At 38.3% G+C, this 23,827-nt stretch overlaps 1 protein-coding gene across 1 annotated transcript in view; it reads left to right on the plus strand.

The window, feature by feature from the left end:
• LOC121912573 (gamma-aminobutyric acid type B receptor subunit 1-like) overlaps positions 1-23,140 on the plus strand; it is a 29,887-nt gene extending 6,747 nt beyond the window's left edge. Inside the window, exons 3-7 of the mRNA XM_042434784.1 lie at positions 892-956; positions 1,935-2,073; positions 10,357-10,542; positions 11,253-11,270; positions 22,997-23,140. Of these exons, the coding sequence (XP_042290718.1) occupies positions 892-956; positions 1,935-2,073; positions 10,357-10,542; positions 11,253-11,270; positions 22,997-23,094 (506 nt within the window). The 3' untranslated portion in view covers positions 23,095-23,140. The remainder of the gene's footprint in view (positions 1-891; positions 957-1,934; positions 2,074-10,356; positions 10,543-11,252; positions 11,271-22,996) is intronic.
• The last annotated feature ends 687 nt before the right edge of the window (positions 23,141-23,827 follow it).

A 23,827-nucleotide genomic window follows, 5' to 3' on the forward strand; every position in this document is an offset into this window, starting at 1 on the left:
AGCCACCCATTCGTGGGACTTGCTGTCATTTCCCTGTCTCCCTGTTCCGAATTCGGATAGTTGCATGTCGAAATCCCTCTGGGTTGATTGGAGGGGTATTCAGATCACCTGTTGTGCAGGGTGTAGGGACTGGCTCCCAAATAGTAATTGAGGGCAGCTAAGTTCATTCCCCTCTTGGCCAATCAGGGTGTGGCAATGCCTTTTTCTGGGGTTTAAGAGAGGAGAGAAACTGCACTGCACTCTGTTCTTCCCTCAACTGGCTGCAGACCTCATATGTAGAGACTGTCAGACAGAAACTCTGGTTTGTTCAGGCCCTTTTGAGTTTTCTTTCTGGTCTTTTGCCTTTCTGATTTGAGGGTACCTTTTGAGTGAATACGAAAAATAATCCTTTCAACCAAGTTACCTGCATTCGGTTGATCTTAGTGCTGTTTGTGCAGGGGGTTGTGCTTGCCTCATGATAGCCTAACAACTGCAGGCTTTATTTTGTTTGTTTATTATACATATTAAAGAGGCATTTGTTTGTTCATATCAAAGAGGCATTTTTTTCATTATAACTATCGAAGAGGCATTTTTTCATTATTGTTGAAGAGGCATTTGTGTATTAAGGGGATGTTTCCCTATGTACAGAACCTTGTGAGGTGGTTTCTCCAAGTGACTATTATTTGTTTTTCTTTATTTTATGTGGCTGGGAGCTGGTTCTCAGGCTACTTTCCGATCAGCTGTGGTCTGGAGGATCAGTACCGCCACAAGCTGTCAGGATCCAGGATGAGTGTTATAAAGCAGAGTCATCTGTCTTGCAGCTGATTAACAGCTGACAGATTGAGAAAGATAGGGGCTGGAGTGAGGGTGGGGTTGTTTTCTGCTCCACCTGACGGTATGTCTCTCTTTCAGGTTGTGCTATCATCCGTCCTCCCAGAGATGGAGGGATAAGGTACAGAGGCCTGACACAAGAACAGGTGAGGAATGGCTGCTACCATACACTGATTAAAACTGCAGAAAGAACAATTCAAAGTCACAAGTCTGGTATTCACTTCACAAATGCAACACTGTAATAGGGTTACACTATTATCGTCCCTTCACCCATAATAGTGGTAACATTTTGACATAAAACAACCAAATTTATGCACACTTGATGTCACCATGTCAGCATAAGATGATTGTGTGGATTGAACTAAGGCTGGTCAGTATGGCCTAAAGTTTATATTTAATTTATAGTCTCAATTTACATCATGTTCTGATGAATATCAAAATTATCTTATTTTATTAGTTTATCTCAAATCAAAGCCAGAATTCAAATAATGAATGAATAAATACAGGCCGGTTGCTAGTAAAGGCTTGGTTAAAATCACTGAGGACAAGTGTAATTACTGGTACTACAATAGTTCACATTCAGCAAAATGTACATTTTCACAGCACAGAGTCATGTCATACCCACCACTTCCTGCAGGTGTTTGACATTAAAAGCATAACATGAATGAGAGATACTAGGCCTTTGGAACCATTGCAAGACTTGATGTGTTTCACATTAAATGACGTGTTTGACAATGAGCTCAACAGAAATAAAAAAACAGCAAAGTAGAAGTGACTGGAAATTTTTCTTTTCATATTTCTGTTTAAAATGTATGAACTTTATGAGTGCAATATTAAACCACTGAAGTACTCATTTACTTGCAACATCAATTTATCAATATGAACCATCTTTGAGTTCTGTGTAAGCATTCTCACAGTGCAGTAGTATTTCCTTGTAACTCATGTTACATTAACTGACAAGTGTTGTATCTAAAGGACTCTGAGCATGATTGGATGGTGGAACACATCCTGTACATCTGCAGATACAAACACAGTCTACACTATACATGATCAAAATGCATTCTCTACCTTTACAAACAATACAGCTCACAATACAGTGTTTGTGTGTGTGTGTGTGTGTGTAGATCCGCAGTGTGCAGGTTCTCCCTGTGGACTATGAGATAGAGTACATCTGCAGGGGCAACAGGGTGATTGTGGGACCCAAGGTCAGGAAGTGTTTGCCCAACAGCACGTGGACTGATCTGAGCCAGCGCAGCAGATGTTGTGAGTTTGACCTCAGCTGACTCTCCACTCACACATCCATTCATCTCCCACCTGACACACTGCTCCAGACATACTGTATGTATACTTCATCACTGAGTGCCTGATCTTCTGCCACAGAAGGTCAGATATCCTCTGTGGTGATTTTATGCTGAATAGAGACTCCTGCATTCTTTGTCCTCACAGGCAAAATCCCTTAGCATCATTACGTTCAAGGCTTTCTTCAGAAACATTTTGTCTGTCACATTAAAGGTACAGGAAATGCAAAATCATGAATTTGTTCCTAAAAAGATATTTACTGCATTGATGTTTGTGTTATCAAATCTTAGAAGTGTCATTAGTTGCTGTTAATTTCTAGCATGTTTTTTGCACTTAAAACTCTCTTTCCAGGTTGAGACTCTGGGTTTTAAAACAGCTGGACAGTATTGTTTCCATATACTGTATATAAAAATGGACATAGAGAGGTGAGATGTCACCCATTGGTTTGCACTGGAGCCAGTTTGAAGCCAAGAGTTGCAGCTTATATTCAATGCCATCTTTTCCATTTGGAGCCAGGATCTTACAAATAAGGAGTATAGGGTGTTGCCTTTTACATTTTGGAGACGCGTTCCGCTAACTCGGACCCAAGCTAATGCTAGCTTACCGGGAACACTGAGCACTGCACACTAGAGCTAACATTAGCTACATTAGCGAAATTATGCTAACAGGGCAGATATCGTTATCAAGTAACATTAAACTTAGTGAAATATTGCAACAATAGTTCGATAGTCCCAGAGGCGGGGAGAGCGTCCCAGGCAATTGTCAATCACAGCTGTCAATCAATGCCCACACGGCAGACATCAAAGCTAGTACAAGTCTTCAAATCTTATTAACGGAGCAATAATTTCCAAAATGACCACTGGTACACTTATTAGAGGGCCTGAATTTAGAGATTGAGACCATAACGACTCATTGTAAAAACTGACTTATTCATTATTTTATTATTATTTCTTTAAATTTTATGGATGTGGTATTCCTCTTTCCTGTGTTACACTGTGTGCCACTGTATTTCCCCTGGACCCCACACAATGTGGCTTTGATGTTGTGTGGGGTTTGCCCCCTTAATCAAAAGCCAATATCGTCCTGGTGTCTGGACTTCTGTGAGAAAAGTCAGAATAGACTCTGGTGATTTTTAGCTGTTAATATCTTGTGTAACTTTCAATTTCATAGTGAAACTCAGTGTTGGAAGAAGTTCAGATCCTTTACTTAAGTAAAAGTACCAATACAGCAATGTAAAAATACTCCAATACAAGTAAAAGTCCTGCATGAAAAATCCTACTACAGTAAAAGTACATAAATATTATCAGCTTGATGTAGTTAAAGTATTGCAGTAAAAGTAGTGGTTTGGTCCCTGTTATATTATTATATATGACATCATTAGATTATTAATACTGAAGCATCAGTGTGTAAGCAGCATGTTACTGTTTTAGCTAATGGAGGTGGGGCTAGTTTGAACTACATTATATACAGTTAGCTAATTTAGTCCAGTGATTCCCAACCTAGGGGTTGGGCCCCTCCAAAGGGTCACCATATAAATCTGAGAGCTTGTAAGATGATTAATGGGAGAGGAAAGAAGAAAAAACAAAGTTCTGATCACAAATCTCGTTTCAGTTTTTGAACTTTATCTTTAATGTTTGATTTTTGGTGAAATATTGGATCATTTGATATGGAACCATAAGATAAGTTTAGAGGGAAAAATCACTATTTGGTGGAACTGTTAACAACTCATAGACACCTGAAATAAGACCTTGAGTACACAGTACTTTTTGTAAGACATCAAAAGCCACAAAGATTTCATCTTTAACAATGGGTTGTATTTTAAAATCTTGTAATGTTATCCATTGTCTTCTTCGGAAAAGTAACTGTCAAATAAATGTAGGGGAGTAGAAAGTACAATATTTCCCTCTGAAATGTAGTGGAAGTATAACATAGCATCAAATGGAAATACTCAAGTAAAGTACAAGTACCTAAAAATTGTATAGTACTTGAGTAAATGTATTTAGTTACTTTCCTCTGCTAGAAACTCATATTATGATTATGAATTATTGTCTGTTTCTGATTGAACATACAATTATCATGGCTGAGGCTTGTTTTTGTCACATTCACACCTAAATACTGTGCCTCTCCTGTGAAATAACCTTGACCTACACTCCCTTTATGATGCAGGTAAGAGGAGTCCAGTTGAACACAGTCTTCCTGTGGGTATGCAGCCAGGACACAGCGCAGAGAAATCTAAAGAAATAAAACACAATCATCTTCTACTCTAACCTGAATGGCCTCAAGATGTCACTGTCATTGAATTCAAACTAGTCCTCTGAAGATGAAGTAGTGAATGAGTGGACACAGTGGTGGATTAGCAATGATGAAGTAACTGAATCAGTCCCCAATAACAGGTACACCGATGAATGTCTGTGTTGTTCCATAACAGTTAATGATGGAGACATATCAACATCAGAAATCCTCTGTTTAGAGACCATGATTATAATAAATGCATAAGTATTATGCTCTGCACTGCCACGACTTAGAAATATACTGTACAATGTAGGAAGTACATGTTAAATGAATTTAAAGGAGAAATGCAATTTCATTTCTGTGTGTTAAGTACAGAGCTAGTTAGCCTCAATACCACATCCTGACACAAATTGGTGAGCTTTAGTGTTGCTAGGTGTGTATATTTTCACTGTCACTGGGCGGATAGATAAACTGTTGTTCATCAAGAAATAGTTCCAGTTCAAATTGTCATTTAATTTTATACAGAACCCTGACTCCAGCTTTGTTCTTTGTACTACACACAAACATGAGAGTGATCTCACGCTCAGAAAGAAAATAAACATATTTCCTAAAGTGTTGAACTATTCCTCTCATATACAAGTGTAAGAAATTTAGAAATAATTTGGGTGCTTGTCATTTGGCCCCTGATGAAAGCTGAAGTTTTGATTTTAACAGTAACATCAACATTTTTACATAATCTTTCACAAATCTACTGTAGATATCAAAATAAATACAAGGGTCATGGAAATTTCAATGAATATAACCTTGTTTCACCTAATATTGCCCCCACATGAAGTCTGAGAAACTCTGTGCTCTTGTGCATGCTGCTGAAATTAGGTCTAATTACCGGACCAGAAATCACATTTTAATATGTGAATTCTAACACTGTTTTAATTCCACAACTTTAGCCTTTTAGACCTGAACAGATTAGTTCTTCACAAACACAAATTGACAGATCTTCAATCAGGAATGAAGCAGACTGCTGTTTATTGTGTGTGTGAAGTACATCTTTAGTCAACACAGAACATATATTCATGAGTCATTTTTAGCCAGACAAGGATTTAAATAAGCTGTTAGTCCTCAGTTACTGATGTTAAACATGACACCAGCCCTCAGATACAATCCTACACCGTTTTACAAAGCAATTTTGTTCTTAAATGAATGAATAGAAATAAACAAAACACATAGACCTGTGTTTTCATTATACCTGTTAACAGCCCCCTAATGAAGAATTCTGAAAAAAAAAGTGGCCCATGGTTGAACCTAATTGCTGACCCCTGGGATATGTGATGATATGGAGAACTGGCTACCAAGAAGTTTTCATTTCACTGTGTTTCTAGTGCATCTAAGCATCTACCGTTAGCCTGCATTTGAGGTGATATGGGAGCATTGGTAAATTGTAGCATCTACCAATAGTCTGCATGAACGGTGTTTAGGGGACGGGCTCTGTTCTCTCTAGGTATTGAGAAATTGGCCTGCTCCGAACAGGCATGTTTTGTACGGGCACTGCACTAGTAAACAAAAATGAAGAGTGCAAGATGTATTGTGTTGCGTTTGTGTAAGTACAAACTTGACTAGCTATATGATGCCAGAGAGAAAGAGAAAAGGGGAGTGGGATCCTTTTATGGCATGACATAACAGCCATAAAAGGATATGAAGTTAGTTGTGTTTTAGAGGACATAGTAAGCTATGACCAACAGGCTAATCACAGATACAGAGAAATCAGAACACAGTGCACTACAAGGTAGGAGTCATCACACATGGTTTTCCCATAGACTTACATTGTGAAAGAGACATCTGTAAATCAGCAGATAATTTTTTTTGAGCATCACAACCCCTGTGAAATGACTTGTCTCCCTATCAGAATTTGATCCGTTCGGTCCAATCACATTTCGACAGTCTAGAAGAGCCACATGATTGAATTGTTTTATCCCCATTCAAGTTAGCCAGAGGGCTAAACCAGAAGTAGCTGGCTTGGCTGGCAAAAGTTGCTTGTGCGCTTGCTCTGTGGGCCCATTGATCCCAGAAGATCTGGGTAATTTTATACCGCTTTTTTTCATGCGCCACTGAGCAACTTTCATAGGAATGAACGGGGCCCTGCCTCTTGAACTTTTTCAAGTCAGTAACACTATGGATGTAATCGCACCTCTGACCACAATGTACAATGTAAAAAAGTACAATGTACAAAGTACAATGGCAGATTGGCCATGTCCGTATTTCCGCTCGCTGATTCCATGGGCAGAAGAAGAAGCAGATCAAAGTTGTTTATGAGGTATTGTTATATATTTCTTGAGAATCGCTCAACAACTCAACACTTCTCAAACAACTTAACACATCGACATTGCACTTGCTTGATTCCCCAGCAATGTAGATTGGATGGACGGTTCTCGAGATGTGAGATATGCCCTAAAAAAGGGCAGAAGATCTTTAGTAAATATGCCCTCAAGGGTCTACAGCCATGCTAGCAGCCCTGTGAGGCATTACTCAGGTAGAGTTAAGCTGTGAGCTAAATGCTAACATCAGCATGCTAACATGCTAAGCAGGTATGATGTTTACCATGTTCACCATCCAATTTTAGCGTGTTAGAATGCTAATATTTGAAAATTTGCACTAAACAACTGATGGGAATGCTATTAGTTAAGCAGGTATTTGATCATAAAAGTGTTGGACCAAGTGAAATTTTGGTGATAGCACAAGGTAAAATCAGTTACTAAAGTTGTTACAGATGATCCTGGGAGGAACATGAATGTCTGTAATTTAATAGCAATTCATCCAGTACCTGTGAAGACACACCTGCTGGTAGACACAAGAGACACAAGACATAAGAGTAAAAGTCAGGGGAAGGATTCATCCATTCAGACAGAGCCATGCTGCTAGCATGGCCAAAATCAAATCAATGTTGTGTGTAAAATTGAAGGACGACACACCATATAAACACCAAAATGTAATAAACCTTTTTTCCACAGTAGTCCTGACCTGATCTGTATCATAACAACACAGACTGCTTTGCCACTGCTACATTACAGACTGAAATAAAAATTTTGAAATAGAGATTTAGTTATTATAGGTACCATACACTATCACAAATAGTGTGTACTGTACTGCATTGTTAAACTTTGTTTATTAACATTAGATTCTGTGTAGCAGAAGCTATTTTCCAGAGGTCTACACAATTTACAAGGTGTCAACATAAAATACACATTCACCCTACTCATCACAATACACTAACATGACAACACATCATAATGCAGGTCTACTGTAAATAAAACAATGAATGAATGAATGAATGAACAAATTAACTGAGTTGTCTCAAAATACTAAATGAACTCACTCTTCTCTAGTTTCTTTTCATTTCCTTTGATAAAAAGGTTTTTGCTCCTGTTTTAGAAATAGCGAAAGTAATCTGACATCATCTTGTCATCTGTTCTAAATTTTGGCTTATGCACACTAAGGATTTACCTCCAAAAGAACCATATACAGAATGACTGAATTTTGATTATACCCACACACATACCTGGCCATTTAAACATTTATACATACTAGTACAATGCATGTTCAAATCGTGCCTGTTCAGAATGGGGTGATTACTTATTATTTCTCGAGAACCATGTATATATGTATCAATTGACAAATGTATCAATTAAAATGATAAGGAATTGATAAATTAAATGGTTTAAAGCTAGACAGAAACTTCACCATTGAGACTAAACTGAGGTTAAACCATAGAAGCAGTTTACGGCCTTCCACTGGTTGATTCTGCTGCCAATCAAACATGTCTGTGCTCCTATTGGCTAGTTTTACTGCCTCCACCTCTGTATTTTTGTCGTGTGTGTGTGTGTGTGTGTGTGTGTGTGCGCTCATTCGTTTCTCTTGGGCAGTTTTAACTGAGCAGGGCGTGTGCCTTTGTCTCGCTCAGCAAGTCAGAGCCCAGAAGCCCCACCCCACTGTGATGTGACAATGTTTATATCAAACAGTACCTGCTGCACTCAGACATGGAGCTGATAGGCTCACTGTTTGCTTGTTTATTCAAAGTTTACTAATACAGACGTGGCCGAAAATATTGGTACCCTTCCACCTTTTTTTAAAAAACTAGTTTCTCTGTATTAAGTTGAAACTGACAGAAGTATATGGTATCCATCATTCTTTATTTCACAATGAATATAACTGAAACTTTGTTTTTGATTTACAACTTAACATATTGTTTGATACAATAAAACTAATGAAAATGGTATGGCCAAAAACATTGGTACCCTTAACTTAATATTTTGTAGCACAGCCTTTGGAGGCAATATCTGCAGTCAAGCACTTTCTGTAACTCTGAATAAGGTTTCTACACTTCTCCACTGGTAGTTTGGCCCACTCTTCTTGAGCAAACTGCTCCAGGTTCTCTCAGATTTGATGGGTGCCGTCTCCCAACTGCAAGTTTCAGCTCTTTCTGCAGATGTTCAATGGGGTTCACATCAGGACTCATAGCAGGCCACTTCAGAATGGTCCAACGTTTTCTTCTCATCTACTCTTGTGTGCTTTTTGATGTATGTTTGGGGTCATTATCCTTCTGGAAGACCCGTGAACTGTGACTAAGACACAGCTTTCTGACACTGGGCTGTATGTTTTGCTCCAAAATGCCTTCATAGTCTTCTGATTTCATTGTGACCTGCACAGACTCAAGGCACCCAGTGCCTGAGGCAGCAAAGCAACCCCAAAGCATCACTGAGCCTCCTCCATGTTTCACAGTAGGCATGGTGTTCTTTTCTTTGAGGGCTTCATCTTTTCTTCTGTAAACATAGGGTTGGTGTGATTTACCAAAAAGCTCTAATTTTGTTTCATCTGTCCAAAGCACATTCTCCCAGAAGGACTGTGGCTTGTCAACATTAATTTTGGCAAAGGGTAGTCTGGCTTTTTTGTGTCTCTCTCTTAGAAGTGGGGTCTTCCTGGGTCTTCTGCCATGGAGCCCATTTTCATTCAGACAGCGACAGATGGTGCAACTTGAAACTATTGTACCTTGAACTTGAAGATCAGCTTGGATCTGCATTGAAGTTTTCCTTGGTTCTTTCTCAACCATTCAACCAATTTTCCTCTTGTGACCACATCCAGAGATGTTAGCTACAGTTCCATGGGCCTTAAACTTTTTAACAACAGTGGTCACGGGAACATCAAGCTCTTTGGAGCTTGGTCTTGTAACATTTACATTGACCATACTTGGCTATTACCTTTTTCTAATTTCTTCAGAACACCCTCTAGTTTTCCTTCTGTTTTCCATGTTCAAAGTGATGCACACAGTGGCACAAAATAGCAGAGTGAGTAATTTTCTCCTTTTAAACTGGCTGCATCAGTGATTATAAGATTGAAAACCACCTGTGATATTAATTAAAACACAATAGTCTGCTTAAAGTATCACTACAAACCAATTATTTCTTACAACTTCTAAAGGGTACTGATAATCTTGTCCAGGCTATTTTAGAATGTCTTTGTAGAATAAGCATGAATTCAGTTATTTTCACAACTTTTTTATTTTGTTCCACTGCAAACCAAACATAGACATGCACTGATAATAAAATATATTTTAATTTCAACTTTGTTCAGGGTGAATGGTGCATTATTTTAATAAAATGCAAGGGTACCAATAACTTCGGCCACATCTGTATTAAACATGTCACATGTCACATAAGACTAGTGCAGTGCCCGTTCAAAACGTGCCTGTTCAGAACAGGCTGATTTCTCAGAACCCAGAGAGAGCATTGCCCGTCCCCTTAATACCTATATGGATGGACAGACATTCCTTGCTTTATATGGAGAGATTAAAGCCATTATTTGTTAGGTTTGAAAACATCCAACTTTGCTGCAACCCAGGGGTTGTATTTAAAAAGACATTGTGGCAGACAGCAGCTCACTCTGCTGCTATCACACTGTCACAAAGTATGAAATGCTTCTTCAGAACATGTATAGAATTAAGTCTCCTGTGTCTTTCTGTCTTAGTGTTGTTGTGTCCTCGAGTGTGGACGTCATTGGAAAATGGCCGAGTATCTTCGTGGCCCTTGGGGCCCCCAGTGGAGGGTACAGTGCTGCAGTACACCTGTCTGCCTGGCTTCATCCTCATGGGCCGAAACACAACACAGTGCAATAAGTTGGGCAAGTGGGACACACCCAAACCTGTGTGTCACTGTGAGTCACTCTCATTACTTCACATTCTGCTGCATGTATAAATATTCAGGTTTTAAATGGCAAAAACACAACACAAACAAAACAAACAAATGTCCAGGATAGATGTTCAATATTTTTTGCTCAGTCACCAATATTGAAGATAGCACAAAATAGGGTGAATGTTTTGTGTCAAAGCCATTTTTTTAATATTTTGAATCCCAACTTGAATGCTTTGATAGCAGCCCTCTTCCTTGCTTTCTGCTGGTTCTTTGCTGTTTGTGGAGTCATTAATGTCACCAACTGTCCATTAGTTTAATAGCATGAAACTGTGAGATGTCATGTAGATGGCCCTTCAAAAACAGCAGAGACTGCTCAGACCAGTGTGAGAAGGTGACTTTAATGAAAAAAGTAAGAAACACAACAGAAATCGTTGTAAGAAAGTGAATATTGGAATTTTATTACGATCACCAAGCAAGACCACAACAATGTGAAAACACTTGATTGAATATCTGCTCTCAGAATTATTAAATGTGTCCATTGAAAAGAAAAATGGCTCACAGTGACTGACTGTGTTTTTGCAGTGTATACATCTTGAGTGCTTTGACACCAGTGCTACACTGTATGTTAGTGACCTACATCAGCTGAACTCTCTGGAAGATATTCTGACTCTAACTTTTCAAGATGAACTGACTCTGTCTGTCTGATTTGACTTTTCTTTTTTGTTTCCAAAGATGATCGACACTACAAAGGTAAGAACATTTTCATTCTTTACTGATGAGGTATACTGCATGACTTAATCCAACTAAACTGAATGATGCTGAAATCTTTGTATCTGTGCAACCAACATGGTCGACTTGACTGAAAAGGCTGCAGGTTTAAGTCCCTGCTCTGTGGGTGAAAGTTTGTTAATCAATGAAACACACTGCTAAAGTGACTGGATGGAGTGAAGACCAATAAATCCTTAAGCCTGGACTAATTAGGATAGTTCTTGTTTTCTGCTGCTGAACTTGGAATATTGGTTGAAGAAATTCATCCTGTGTGAGAAATGCTACGTGTGGACATAGGAGTTCAATATCCTGATGTTGTCAGCTCAAAAAGAACATAACATTAAGTCTGGAAAAATGTTCAGGAGAGACCTGAAGAAAACAGAATGTGAAAATTAACAGACTGTTGCTTCCTGCTCTCAAGTCGTGTTGTGTTGCTGAGCAGAGAGCTCCACTCAAGTCACTTTGTAACATGTCTTTTAAACTGCATCTCTCTCACTGTTTCTCTCTGCTTCAGTCTTTCATGTGAAGTTACTTTTGAGTCTTTATTATGCAATCAAACAGAATAGGTTTGCAATCAAAAAATAGATTTGAGAATAAAACTGTTGACATTGCAATCAAGACACATTTTATTGCAAGTAAAATAAATTTGTGATTAAAATGCAAATCAAAAACTTTTCTTTGCGAAACCAAAGGTTTTGTTTGCAAATCCAAAAGTTTTGCTTGCTGTTGAGCTGAATTTTGGGGCAGGACCTACAATGAAAGATGTAAGACATGCCTCTATTGGTCAGTCTCAAACAGAGTGACAACTTCGCAACATCCACAGTTAGTAAACAAGAGAGGGAGTTTGGAAGTCCATGGAGAAGACAGAGTGGGAGTGGAGAAGACAGATAATCAATGTGCAGGTATGTTTACACATAACTTCCACCTTAGTAATAACAAGAATGCTATTTTTGAACTGGTGCATGTAGATTTCTTTTGTTTAATAATCTGTAATTTTGTAATGGGTTAAAAAATATATATTATTTCATCAGTCTGTAGCTGCTAGCTTAGCTCAATTAGCTATTTACTTACTCATAACCCATTACAACATCACAGATCGTTAAACAAAAGCAATCTACATGCACCAAACATAACATTCTTGCTATTACTAAGACAAGAGTTATGTGTAAATGTACCTGTACAGTGATTTTCTGTCTTTGCTCCCACTATTGAAGAAAGACATGCTCAGGACCTAATAATAACCTGCACAAAACAAGATTCCTCGAACGTTCAGTGCCAGGGGCCCAATTAATAATTCCTCGAATTACAATATGGCCTTCTCACCATTTGGTGCACAGGCCCTAATAATCTCTAAAAAATTAATAGGTTCCTTGCACTTTCAGTGCTTGGGGCCCTGAATAGTTTCAGTTGCTGATATAAGACTGATTCTCCTTTGACAGTACTGCCAGTGAATCTCATGGTGGCGATGTTGCACTGCTTATAACATGACAGAGCTGCTTCCATTCCAGATGACGAGTAGGTGGCATTTTTCAAGCCTGAGAATCTCATGTGTCTTTGTTCAGACTAGAGGTCATTAAGTTGCCTCAGTCTGTGGTTTAAGTAATATCCTGTGAATAATCACGCATCAAACAACTGCTATGCTGAATATATTTGTTGGCAGGTCTATGCTAAAATTAGGACTTCCTTTTTTCTCTCTGGGGAGCAAAACTGACCTGATAGACTGCTTGACTGTGGAAAAACAAACAGGATTTTATAACTGGGACAACTATAAAACCATTCCCATGGTTTATTATTTTCATCTTTTTATGTTTTAGTTTTTATATCAACTTTGTTTTTAGATCAGAATGGTGTCAATTATGTTTTACAATCAGTGTTTTCATCTAGAAATTGTGCCATTATTCAGTTTCCCTTGCATTCCCATTCTATACATGGCATCTTCATGAACTGTGACTGAAATTCATTAGTTACCTTTTACCATTTAACCTCTTTCCATTGGGTTTCAATGTGACTGGGAGTGAGGACAAGAAAAGAAAGTATTTTAAAATCTATTTTTAACATGTTTAATTAAAAAACACCAGAAACATTATAGATAAACAAAAAGTATGGCAATAAATACAAGAATAATGTTCAAAATACACATAACAAGAAAATGTAAATACAACCAACATATCACAAAACACTAAAACAAAAAAAGGGAGACTTAATTCTAAAAAAAAAAAAATGTATGTACTTTATGTACACTAACTCATAGGTGCAGCAGCCAATGTCTAACTTTTCTTGTTTGGATTTCTCATATTTACTGTTTCTGTAAAGTCTGTCTCTAAACATAAAGGCATAAATATTCCTTCAGAGCCTCCCAGGAATAAAATCTTGGACTGGGCTCAGTTTTAACCCTGAATTGTTCATCCCTGATTTATTTTAGAATTGAGCCAAATTTCACCAGATCAGGTGTCATTTGTCATGCAGGTTGTGATCTGGCTGTTGGCAGACTCTTACACACTACAAATAGTTAGAGTAGTTATAACTCCCTCCAGGATGCCAAAACCCACATATTCCAAGAAAAAATACAGAGGACATAACGTCAGTTTCCTGTAGTACCTACAGCGCTGTTTGGAAATACACTTATCATGTGTTTAGACACTCTGTTTGCTGGTTACTGCTTTCAAGGAATCCTTGACTTTCATTTCTGTATGCATAATTTTCTCAGTAGTATCATTCAATTAATCATCTCTTTTGGAGTAGGAGGATTACACTCAGAACCCAACTGATATATCGGCTGGCTGATATTATCGGCCGACATTGGCATATATGTTTTCTTTCTTTCCATCATAGCTCAACAATTGCTCAGATTTCAGATTATTATTATGTCACTCCAGACTTCTGTGTGTTGGACTTACTGTGAGTTAAGTTTCAGACACCCTTTTTTAACTAAAAATAGAGACCTTCGAGGAGTGGTTTCATCTCACCTTTTAGTGACTCTTTAAACATGGAGGCGGTTTCTCTCGGAGGCCAAAGGAAGCCTGGCCTGCCCATAAATATATTCTAATAAAGAAAACAGAATTTATTATACCCATGTCAGTGTTGTAGTCGAGTCACTAAATCTTGAGTCCAAGTCAAACCAAGTCTAAGTCACCAAAGAAGAGTTTGAGTCAAGTGCCCATTACCTGAGTCCAAGTTTGAGTCATCAAGGTTGAGTGTGAGTCGAGTTCCAAGATGGGCTCCAATGCTCCACACTGGCATGGTCAAAGAGCTGACATACAAATAAAAAAACATTACATTAAAAAAAAATGACACAGATGTCACCGTTTCATATTAATATTAATGATGTAATTTTCTTGGTTGATTTTGGTTTCCAATTTTTTTTAACAGTCTGACCTACTGATTCCAATTTTTGCCAATTCTGATTTTTTCTTTATAAAAATTAATACGGTTTAAAAAAAAAAAAAAATTGGACTTAAAGGTACTACAAATTGCAAGTTTTGTGTCTTCTTCACTCGCTAAAGAGCTTTCACACCAACGACGTGTGTGTTTGTGGCTGTGGCTGTCATGCTGTGTGCACAATGTGCATGTTGTGTAAGTGTGGCAACACTGTGTGTATGTTGTGAACTATAGTGCAGCTATGTGCAGAAAATTTGACCCGCAAAAAATATGAGACGTATGAGACAGATCTGCCAGTCACCGATGGCCAATCAGCTGAAAACCGGCCTTTTTAGATCAGTGGACGATCGATCAGTGCATCTCTAATTAATGTAGCTAATATCTTATGCCAAATTAGAAGGGCCTATTGCAAAAATCTAACAAAAACAAACAAAAAAAACCTTTAACTTCTTTGTCAATTTACAAGTCTGAGTCTTTGCCTCCAACTTCCGAGTTCAAATGCAGCCAATACTTGAGTCCAAGTCCAAGTCATCAATTCTCAAGTCCAGGTCGAGTCATGAGTCCTGAAAATCAGGACTCAAGTTGGACTCAAGTCTGAGTCCTGGACTCGAGTACTACAACACTGACCCATGTGTCTTTTACTGATTTTTGCCAATCCCTTGTTATCAAAACATCACAATTTTCTTCTTCAGCTGGTGTAGTGAGTGAAATAGCATTGGTCAGTGAAATGCATCACTCAAAGGAGGCCAGCTTTGCCTGACTTCCCTTACAGAAAAAGAGTAAAAGTTTTAGCCAGAAGAACCTAGGGGGCAGTGTCATGTTTTAGTCATGTTTTACACTATCTGTATCGACAGTGTGTGTGATTGTGCGTGCATCTTCAAGAGCAAACGGCATTGTTGTTTCTTGCTGATTGCAGTTATATTGTTGGTGTGTCCAATGTCCCCTCATTGGGGTATACACATAATTCCTCTGTTACTACTAACTAGTGCTTATGGCTGTGAGAAGTTTGCACGTCCTGTTATTGGAGAGAAAAAATAAGTTGCACCTCATGTTGTTTTGTAGTCTACAAAAGTCTTGTAAATACTATTGTTCCCGATGAACGGGATATATTGATGAATGATGAAACATTTCTATCCTGATGGGAGTGGTCTTCTCCAGGATAACAATGCCCCGATTCATAGGGAACGAGGGGTCACTGAATGGTTTGAGTATGAAAATTATGTGAATCATATTCACATCATGTGTTTATCAGTCACCAGATCTCAACCCAATTGAACACCTATCTTTTTGAAGAATGGTGTTCATCCCATCAGGATAAATGTTTCATCATAGGATAATGGTGACTCAGAACAAATTTGTATTGATTTTCAGTGATCCTTCCCTCTAAGGGGACAAGTGGACCCAAAGCAAAATGGCCCCCACAGCATAATAGAGCCACCACATCCCCTCACTGTAGGGGTCAAGCATTCAGACCTGTACCAGTTTTTCCTTTAATTTGTCACCCGTCTGTACATAACAGGAAGATTGTGTTTCACTGTGATGGTACTTTTTCCACAGCTGAGATCCCCTGCATCTGATAGAGATCTTACAGATCTATAAAGGACTAAGTATTCATCTAAATCTTTAGACTGCAGTGAAAATGCACAATTATAGAATAACTGTAATAATGACTCTTCTTTCTTATAAAATTTACAGCTAAATGTCTGTGAATCCAGAAAAGACTGCACTCGCAACAGTAGGTGGCAGTAAGACACTGGCCTCAGGATTAGAATATAATACAAGAAGATTAAGATGTATGACAAAAGCAACAGTCAGGGTGTGATTTCTTTCAAATACATTCAAGTGTCAGATCAGTCGTCATGCCAGAGTGCTGCTGCTAATGTCTCCTGATGTGAATGTCTCTGCCAGGATTATTCCAGTGCGTTGTGTGCAGTGGTAAATGGCCATGTTCGTGCCACAATCTGTCAGAGGTTTGCAGGTATGCAGGTAAATAATGCTTAGGAGAGACAGTGAGACACCGATATCCAGAGGATGGAGGGAAATAGAGGAGACAGAGGGTGGAGAAAAAGAGTGATGGTGCATGTACCAAGGTGAAATAGAGAAGGAGGAGAGCAGAATGTGACTGGGCATTGAAAGAGACAGTGAGAGCAGAGGATTTATGTTTAGCAAATGTTATTGTGTGGATGTTTAGAATGAGGCAGGAAAAAGCTCTCTGCACTTCCATTACAGTCCCACTGACTCCAGCTGAGTCCTCTCTGCTCCCTGGCTTTGGGGACACACTGTCCTTCTGTTTTGTCCTAAATAACATCCAGCATCTCTTCTATCCTTAGACTTAGAGAGAGGAATGACTGGGCCGCATCCATCTAATGTGAGAGAAACCTAATGTTCCAAGAAACAACCTGGAAGTCGTTTAAAGCCGTCATCTCAATTGAATTTTTTTGAAGACTCTGGCTGCTCATGATAATTATTCTCTGCCTTGTCAGATTTGCACATCCACTCAGTGAAACATCTGATTCATTTTAAACAGCAAAACACACTCACAACCCAAAATTACAGCACCTGTCTGTGCCCTGCTGTGGCATTTTTCTGCACCAGCTGTGATCATAAAGTGACTAAAAGGTATTTAGCTCCTCAGAAAATCAGCTGTCCCCTTCACAAATGACGAAAAGCTTTACTGCACAACAAAAAGTCAGCTCTATAAAACACAGTATACATGAGATACATAAGATGGAATACATAAAAAACAGACATTGCTTATTTATCAATTTATATTTATCCATAATCCATTTATCCACCGAGCACTTTATTAAGAACACCTCTGCAATGTAATGCAATACAATACAACAGCTCTACCATAAATTCTACCTTTACGAAACTTATACATTTTCAGTTTTTGTTGACATTGTGAGAAAGGTGATAATTAGGGCCCTTGCACTGAAAGTGCAAAGAACCTATTGTTTTTATAGAGATTATCATTATTAGGGCCAGAGCACAAAAATGTGAGGAACCTATTGTTCCTCAGGCCCTATTGCATTTGAAGATATCATTATTACTGTTATTATTAGTATTATTATCATTATTATTATTAGGGCCTGAGCACCGAACAGTGTGAAGGCCCTACTGTAGTTGAAGAAATTAGTATTGTTAGGGCCCGAGCACTTAGCGGTGGGAAGGCCCTATTGAAACTGAAGTTCTTCTTCTCCTCCTCCTCCTTAAAGAAACGCATTTTTGAGGGCCTAAACATGCTTGAAAACTCGTGAAACTTGCACAAGCAAAGAGCCAGGTTCTGCTTGAGGTTTCTTCTCGTTAAAGGGGAGTTTTTCCTTGCCGCTGTCACCAAGTGCTTGCTCGTGGGTGAATTGTCGGGTCTCTGTAAATTTAAGAGTACAGTCTAGACCTGCTCTATGTGAAAAGTACCCTGAGATGACTTTTGTTGTGATTTGGTGCTGTTTTAATAAAATTGAAAATTGAATGCGTCAGAAAGTAGTGAAAAATTTAATATTTTATGGATCTTGGGCACATGCGTGGCAAAATGGCTCAAGGGTGCCCCCTCCAAAATTTCAAATTAAAAGAACACCACCCTTAAATTTGACGTAGATGAACGAAATTTGGTATGCTCATGTATCATGTCCAGACACACAAAAAAGCCTCTTGGAGCCATACCCTAAGTCCAACAGGAAGTTGGACATTTTGAATTTACTGTGCAATTTGGTGCAGTTTTTGCCATATCCAGACGTTGCATTTTAACGAACTCTTTCTAGAGCTTTAACCCAACCAACTTCAAATTTGGTCAGTGTCATCTAAAGACGTTTGTAATGAAAAGTGATCAAAATCTTGAGTTTTTGCTGAACACACTTATTGCCATGGCGATACGGCAAACTTTGATGTTTCACCATGAAACAGGAAGTTGTTATAACTTTAATGTACATTGCCCAATCTGCCCCAAATTTCTCATGCTTGATAAAGGTCCATACCTGAATGCATCCATGTGTCAATACAGACTCATTGTCATAGCGCCACCTACTGGCAACAGGAAGTTACAGGTGCTGTACTTTTACAACGTCTACCTAGCAGGTTGAGCACATCTCCTTCAAATTTGGTCAGAAAAGCATTAAGACCATGATGATATATGGTGAAGATTGTGAGTTTTCATTGAACGCTGTTGCTGTGGCGAAGCAGTGAATTTCGATGTTTCACTATTGCAAAACAAAGTGTTTCAATTCAACTCCACATGGTCAGATCTTTCCTAAATTTCACATGTTTGATAAGAATCCTGGTCTGAAGACATGTACAGGCCAATATTGGATCACAGTAATAGTGCCACCTACTGGCAACACAAAATTATAGGCCCCATGCTTTTACTAACTACTCCTAGCAGGTTAACCAGACCCACCAAAAATTTGGTCTGCTAAGTTGTAAGAAGTTCATGATGCTAAATGTTGAAGCTTTTGAGTTTCCATCAAAAGCTGTTACCATGGCGATGCATTATTCACCATGAAACAGGAAGCTGTTTTAAAGGGGCTAGGGATGCTTGAAAACTCATGAAACTTGACACACGCGTCAGAGGGGGTGTATTTAGTTGTCTGATATGGGTCATGGGTGTGGCAAAATAACTTGAGGATGCCCCCTAGAAAATTTCAGATTAAAAGTCCCCACCTGTAAATTTGATGTAGATGAACGACATTTGGTGGGCACATGTACCATGTCCAGACGCACAAAAGACTCTCTTGGAGCAATACCCTAAGTCAAACAGGAAGTCAGCCATATTGGATTTACTTTGCTATTACTATTTTAACAAACTCCTCCTAGAGATTTATCTCAACCAACTTCAAATTTTGTCAGTGTCATATAAAGACCTTTATGATGAAAAGTTATCAAAATCTTGAGTTTTCATTATACGCCTGTTGCTGTGGTGATGTGGCAAACTTTGATGTTTTGCCATGAAACGGCAAGTTGTTCATAAGTTCAATGTACATTGTCCAACCACCAAATTTCTCATGCTTTCTCAATTTACAGGCGTTGTATTTTAACGAACCTGTCCTAGAGATTTAATCCAAGTGACTTCATATTTCACAGGTGGCATCTAAAAACCTTTGTAATGCTAAATTGTGAAGCTTTTTAATCTTCATGGAATGCACTTGGCGTGGCGTGCCAGTCAACTTTGCAGGGCATTAAACAGGAAGTTGTTGTAACTTAAATTTGCACTGTCCAATCTGCCCCAAATTTCTCATGCTTAATAAGAGTCCAGGCCTGAATACATCTACATGTCAATATTGAGTCATAGTCATAGAGCCAATTACTGACAACAGAAAATCAGCCTTATGTGACAAACATCATCCGATTTACATGAAATTTAAATGGTGTGGTCTACTCATGATATACAACGACATGGTGTATGATGGTGGGTGTATATAGCGTATATAAGATATAATACTTTTTTTTTATGATAATAAATTCTTGCAAGAGATATTAGTGAGCACCTGCACTTTATGAAAAAAGCAACACTCTGATGTCAGACAATAATACATTCCTGAAAGTCCCAAATAGACATCAAAGAATCTATATTTGTGTGTATTATAGTTTTTAAAGCTGCACAAGGGGGCAGCAGAACAAGCTGTAAACAAAACGTTGACAGGTATTTACACATCCAACAGACACAGAACAACATTAACATTCATATGGAGTCGTGTTTGTGTTCACCTGATGAATGTAAGTCCAATATTAACTCTCTTTTTAGCTCTGGTTTGGTCTCCACCAACTCCTGAGGGAAATATCTGTCTCTTCAGCTGCTAAATACTCCAGTGTGTTCACCAGTTAGTCTCCAACTGTGTTTTTCTGCTGTTTGGTGCTGAGGAGGTAGTGTATAGTTGGTTTATCAGATATTTTCCACTGAAAACAGCTGCCTGTTGCTGGATACGAGCTTGATAAGAGCCATGAGACTAAACCAAACAGTGAAGTTTAAGGCTGTTAAACCAAATCAAGTAGCAGAAAGATCCTACTGTGCAACCGCTTTCACATTACACATAATCATTTGATTCATTGTTGATATAAAAGTGTTGATTAGTACTGTAGCCTCAAAGTGATGGACTATGTGTGCAATGTAAGTGAAATCCTGTTTCACTCCACAGCAATGCAATGGGTTTGTGGCAAGCCCTTTCTTCATTTTTAAGACTTTAGTTCTTGCTAGATTTATTCAAATGCACAATATGTAATTTCAGCCGCTGGGGGTCTCTCAATCAAAACAATAACAAAAGACAGACAGTGATGACGGTGTGAAGTAGCAAGGGATCATGGGAGTTGTTGTCTTCGTTGTTAAATCACCAGCTTCACTGGGATAGGATTACTCCAGTGTTAATCATTCGGGATGTTTTTACCGGGAGCCGAATTATCTGCAGAGGTCTCCACCTCTCTAAAGACAAACATACACACAGATTAAAATCGTTAAAATACTAATTAAAGCTGTTTTACCTAAAAAATCAGTGTTTCTCTGACGATGTACGGTGACGACCGGACGTCCGGTACGGGCTGTTAGCCGAGCTGCTGCTAACGTTTGTTCAGTTTATTTTTCTTATAACGCAAGATCCAGACACTCGGTCGGTTTCTCCCGGGAGCCGAATTATCTGCAGAAACAAGCATATATGCAGATTCAAATTGTTAAAAATACTAATTAAAGCTGTTTCACCTAAAAAAAAAATCTATATTTCTCCAACAATGTTTGGTGACCACCAGACTTCCTGGAGGGGCTGTTAGCCGAGCTGCTGCTAACGTTTGCCCAGTTTATTTCTCTGATAACTTAAGATCCAGACGTCCAATTACTAAAATCCTTCTTCCGGCTAAAAGATATTGCTAAAAGCGACCTAAATTTATCATGAAAATGTGGTTTAAAACTGAATAAAAGTCAATTTATAAAGGTTTCTGTGGAACAACCATAATGCCAATGTATTATCTTGTATGTGTGTAAGTTACTCTTTGGTAGAAGCCATTGTAGCGGATAAACACAGCACCGCCATATGCATCTTGTGCGTGTTTACTCTTTGGTAGAGGAGGTATGACGCCATTGACATGCGACCAAATGTAACAGTCCGTTACTTTGATTAAATTACAGATTTCTCTGGGTTTGAAAATTGTTAGAAACATTTGGGATAATGTAAGTACACAACTCAACAAAATATATAACACAGGTCTAGTTGTTTTTAAACATTTTAATGTGGAATAATTACATATTATACCTTTAATAAGGTTGTGTCATTACTTTTATCTGACTGCAAGTATCTTTTTGTCAGCAACATCAAAACTGAAGACTTCTATTGAAAATTTACCAGCTGAAAGTTGAAGTAAAGAATATTTCAGCCATTTTCAGCAGCTGACACTCTCATCCAGTGTTTTACAGCACAATGAGTCACCACTGGTTACAACCATTCACACCTATAGTATGGGCAATTTAGAGTCTCAAATTCACCTGCCTTGACCATTATTATTTTAGTTTACTAGTATGTTTTATTACACATATTATGGTAATGTTTTATTTTACCAGTCTGTCATTTCTAAATAATTTTCAAGACTTTTCCTTATGTAATTAAGTACTATTTTTTTTTTAAATAGAAATTTCCTTGAAGGAAAAGCTACATTAAGCCTGAGCAAATATTAATTGATTATTTATTTGTAAAAACAAAACAAAACAAAACAAAAAAAACTTTGTTATTCATATGTGTTGAGATTAATGCTTGCCGGTAGATACATTTCACATTGCATATTTAATTGACCTGCACTAACTAATTCACAATAAAAATGCAATAACCTATTTCATTTTTTGACTGTGGTAGTATCCATGTGGTCCCCAGCTTAGCCAGGCATTCTAACAAACATAAGTGTTTTATCGGTGGGAGGCCAGTGAGGGATGATGTCCTGGTTTTTGCACAAGAGACTCCCACTAATGTGTGGTTTGAGTACACACTTAATGTAATAAGTCATCACACTATATGCAAAAAGTTATTAGGTTACATGCTCAAAATTATAACACATTGTAGGTAGGTTATTAACTTATTACATGATTTTCAACATTATCCACAGTTATAATTTAATAATTAGTTTAATAATTACTTGGAAGTGTACCAAATGAGCACTGTTAACATGTTCACTGAAATGCTATGTTGTATTAACATGTCCATAATACAAAATACTGCAACTCATTGTGCTTGACAGGAACAGAAAAGCAGACTATTAATTACATTTGTCGTATAAACATATCTTTTATAAAGTATCAGCAGGATATTTTTCAGCTCGTACAATAGTTTGCTTTAATTATTCTCATTTCTTTTTGTGCCCTGAAGGTCCTATCAACATGCTTGATACACAGCCTGAGCAGTCTGAGGTCTCTATTCTGCAGATAACGAAGAAACACTTAAGTGAACACATTCCTTTCCAATAGGCCACAAAGGTCAATGTGTCAGTTGTCAGCTCCTTAGTAAACAACAAATAAAATGTATTATTGAGGGGTGCACTGACTTGTTATTGCTTCCCACTGTATTGCTATGCAGAACTCAGGCTTTGACAACAGTATAATTGCAGTCTGTCCAATCAGTGTGAGGTTTGTGCATCGGTCACACTGAGTGAAAGGCAGCATAATGTATTGGAGCAGTGACTGTTTTTCTGTGGGTATTTGGGCGTTGGTGATGCTGTATTGTGTTCCTCAGGTTGTTAAACCGGAGGCAGCATTAATCCAGGATTTAACAGAGATTTGATATGGAAGCATGGAGCTGTGGCTGTAGCCAGCAGGCAGCAGCATGCATTAGCATCTTTTAATTAAGACTGCACTCCAAATATCTCTCTCCCAGTATGCCTCCACTGCCTCCCTGTGACCAACCCAGTGAGGGAAAGGTCAACTCTGTGTGTGAATAGATACAGATAGAAAGAGACTAAAGACATTTGTTTTTCTTTCCAGTTGTCCTCACATCCTTTGAAAAGCAGAAACATCAAACTAAAACCTGTAAAAATATTTAGTTCATGTAAGAGGGCTAATTTCTACACAAATAATTGTAAGCCAGGGCCAAGTTGGACTGTAATACAAAACTAAAAGATCTAAAATTATATACTTGCTTGCAGACCAGTGTGGTTAATGTACTAACCCTAACCACAGAATTACAGAAAACAGAATTGCCACT

Source organism: Thunnus maccoyii, chromosome 15 (assembly GCF_910596095.1).
Source record: "Thunnus maccoyii chromosome 15, fThuMac1.1, whole genome shotgun sequence".
Taxonomy (NCBI): domain Eukaryota; kingdom Metazoa; phylum Chordata; class Actinopteri; order Scombriformes; family Scombridae; genus Thunnus; species Thunnus maccoyii.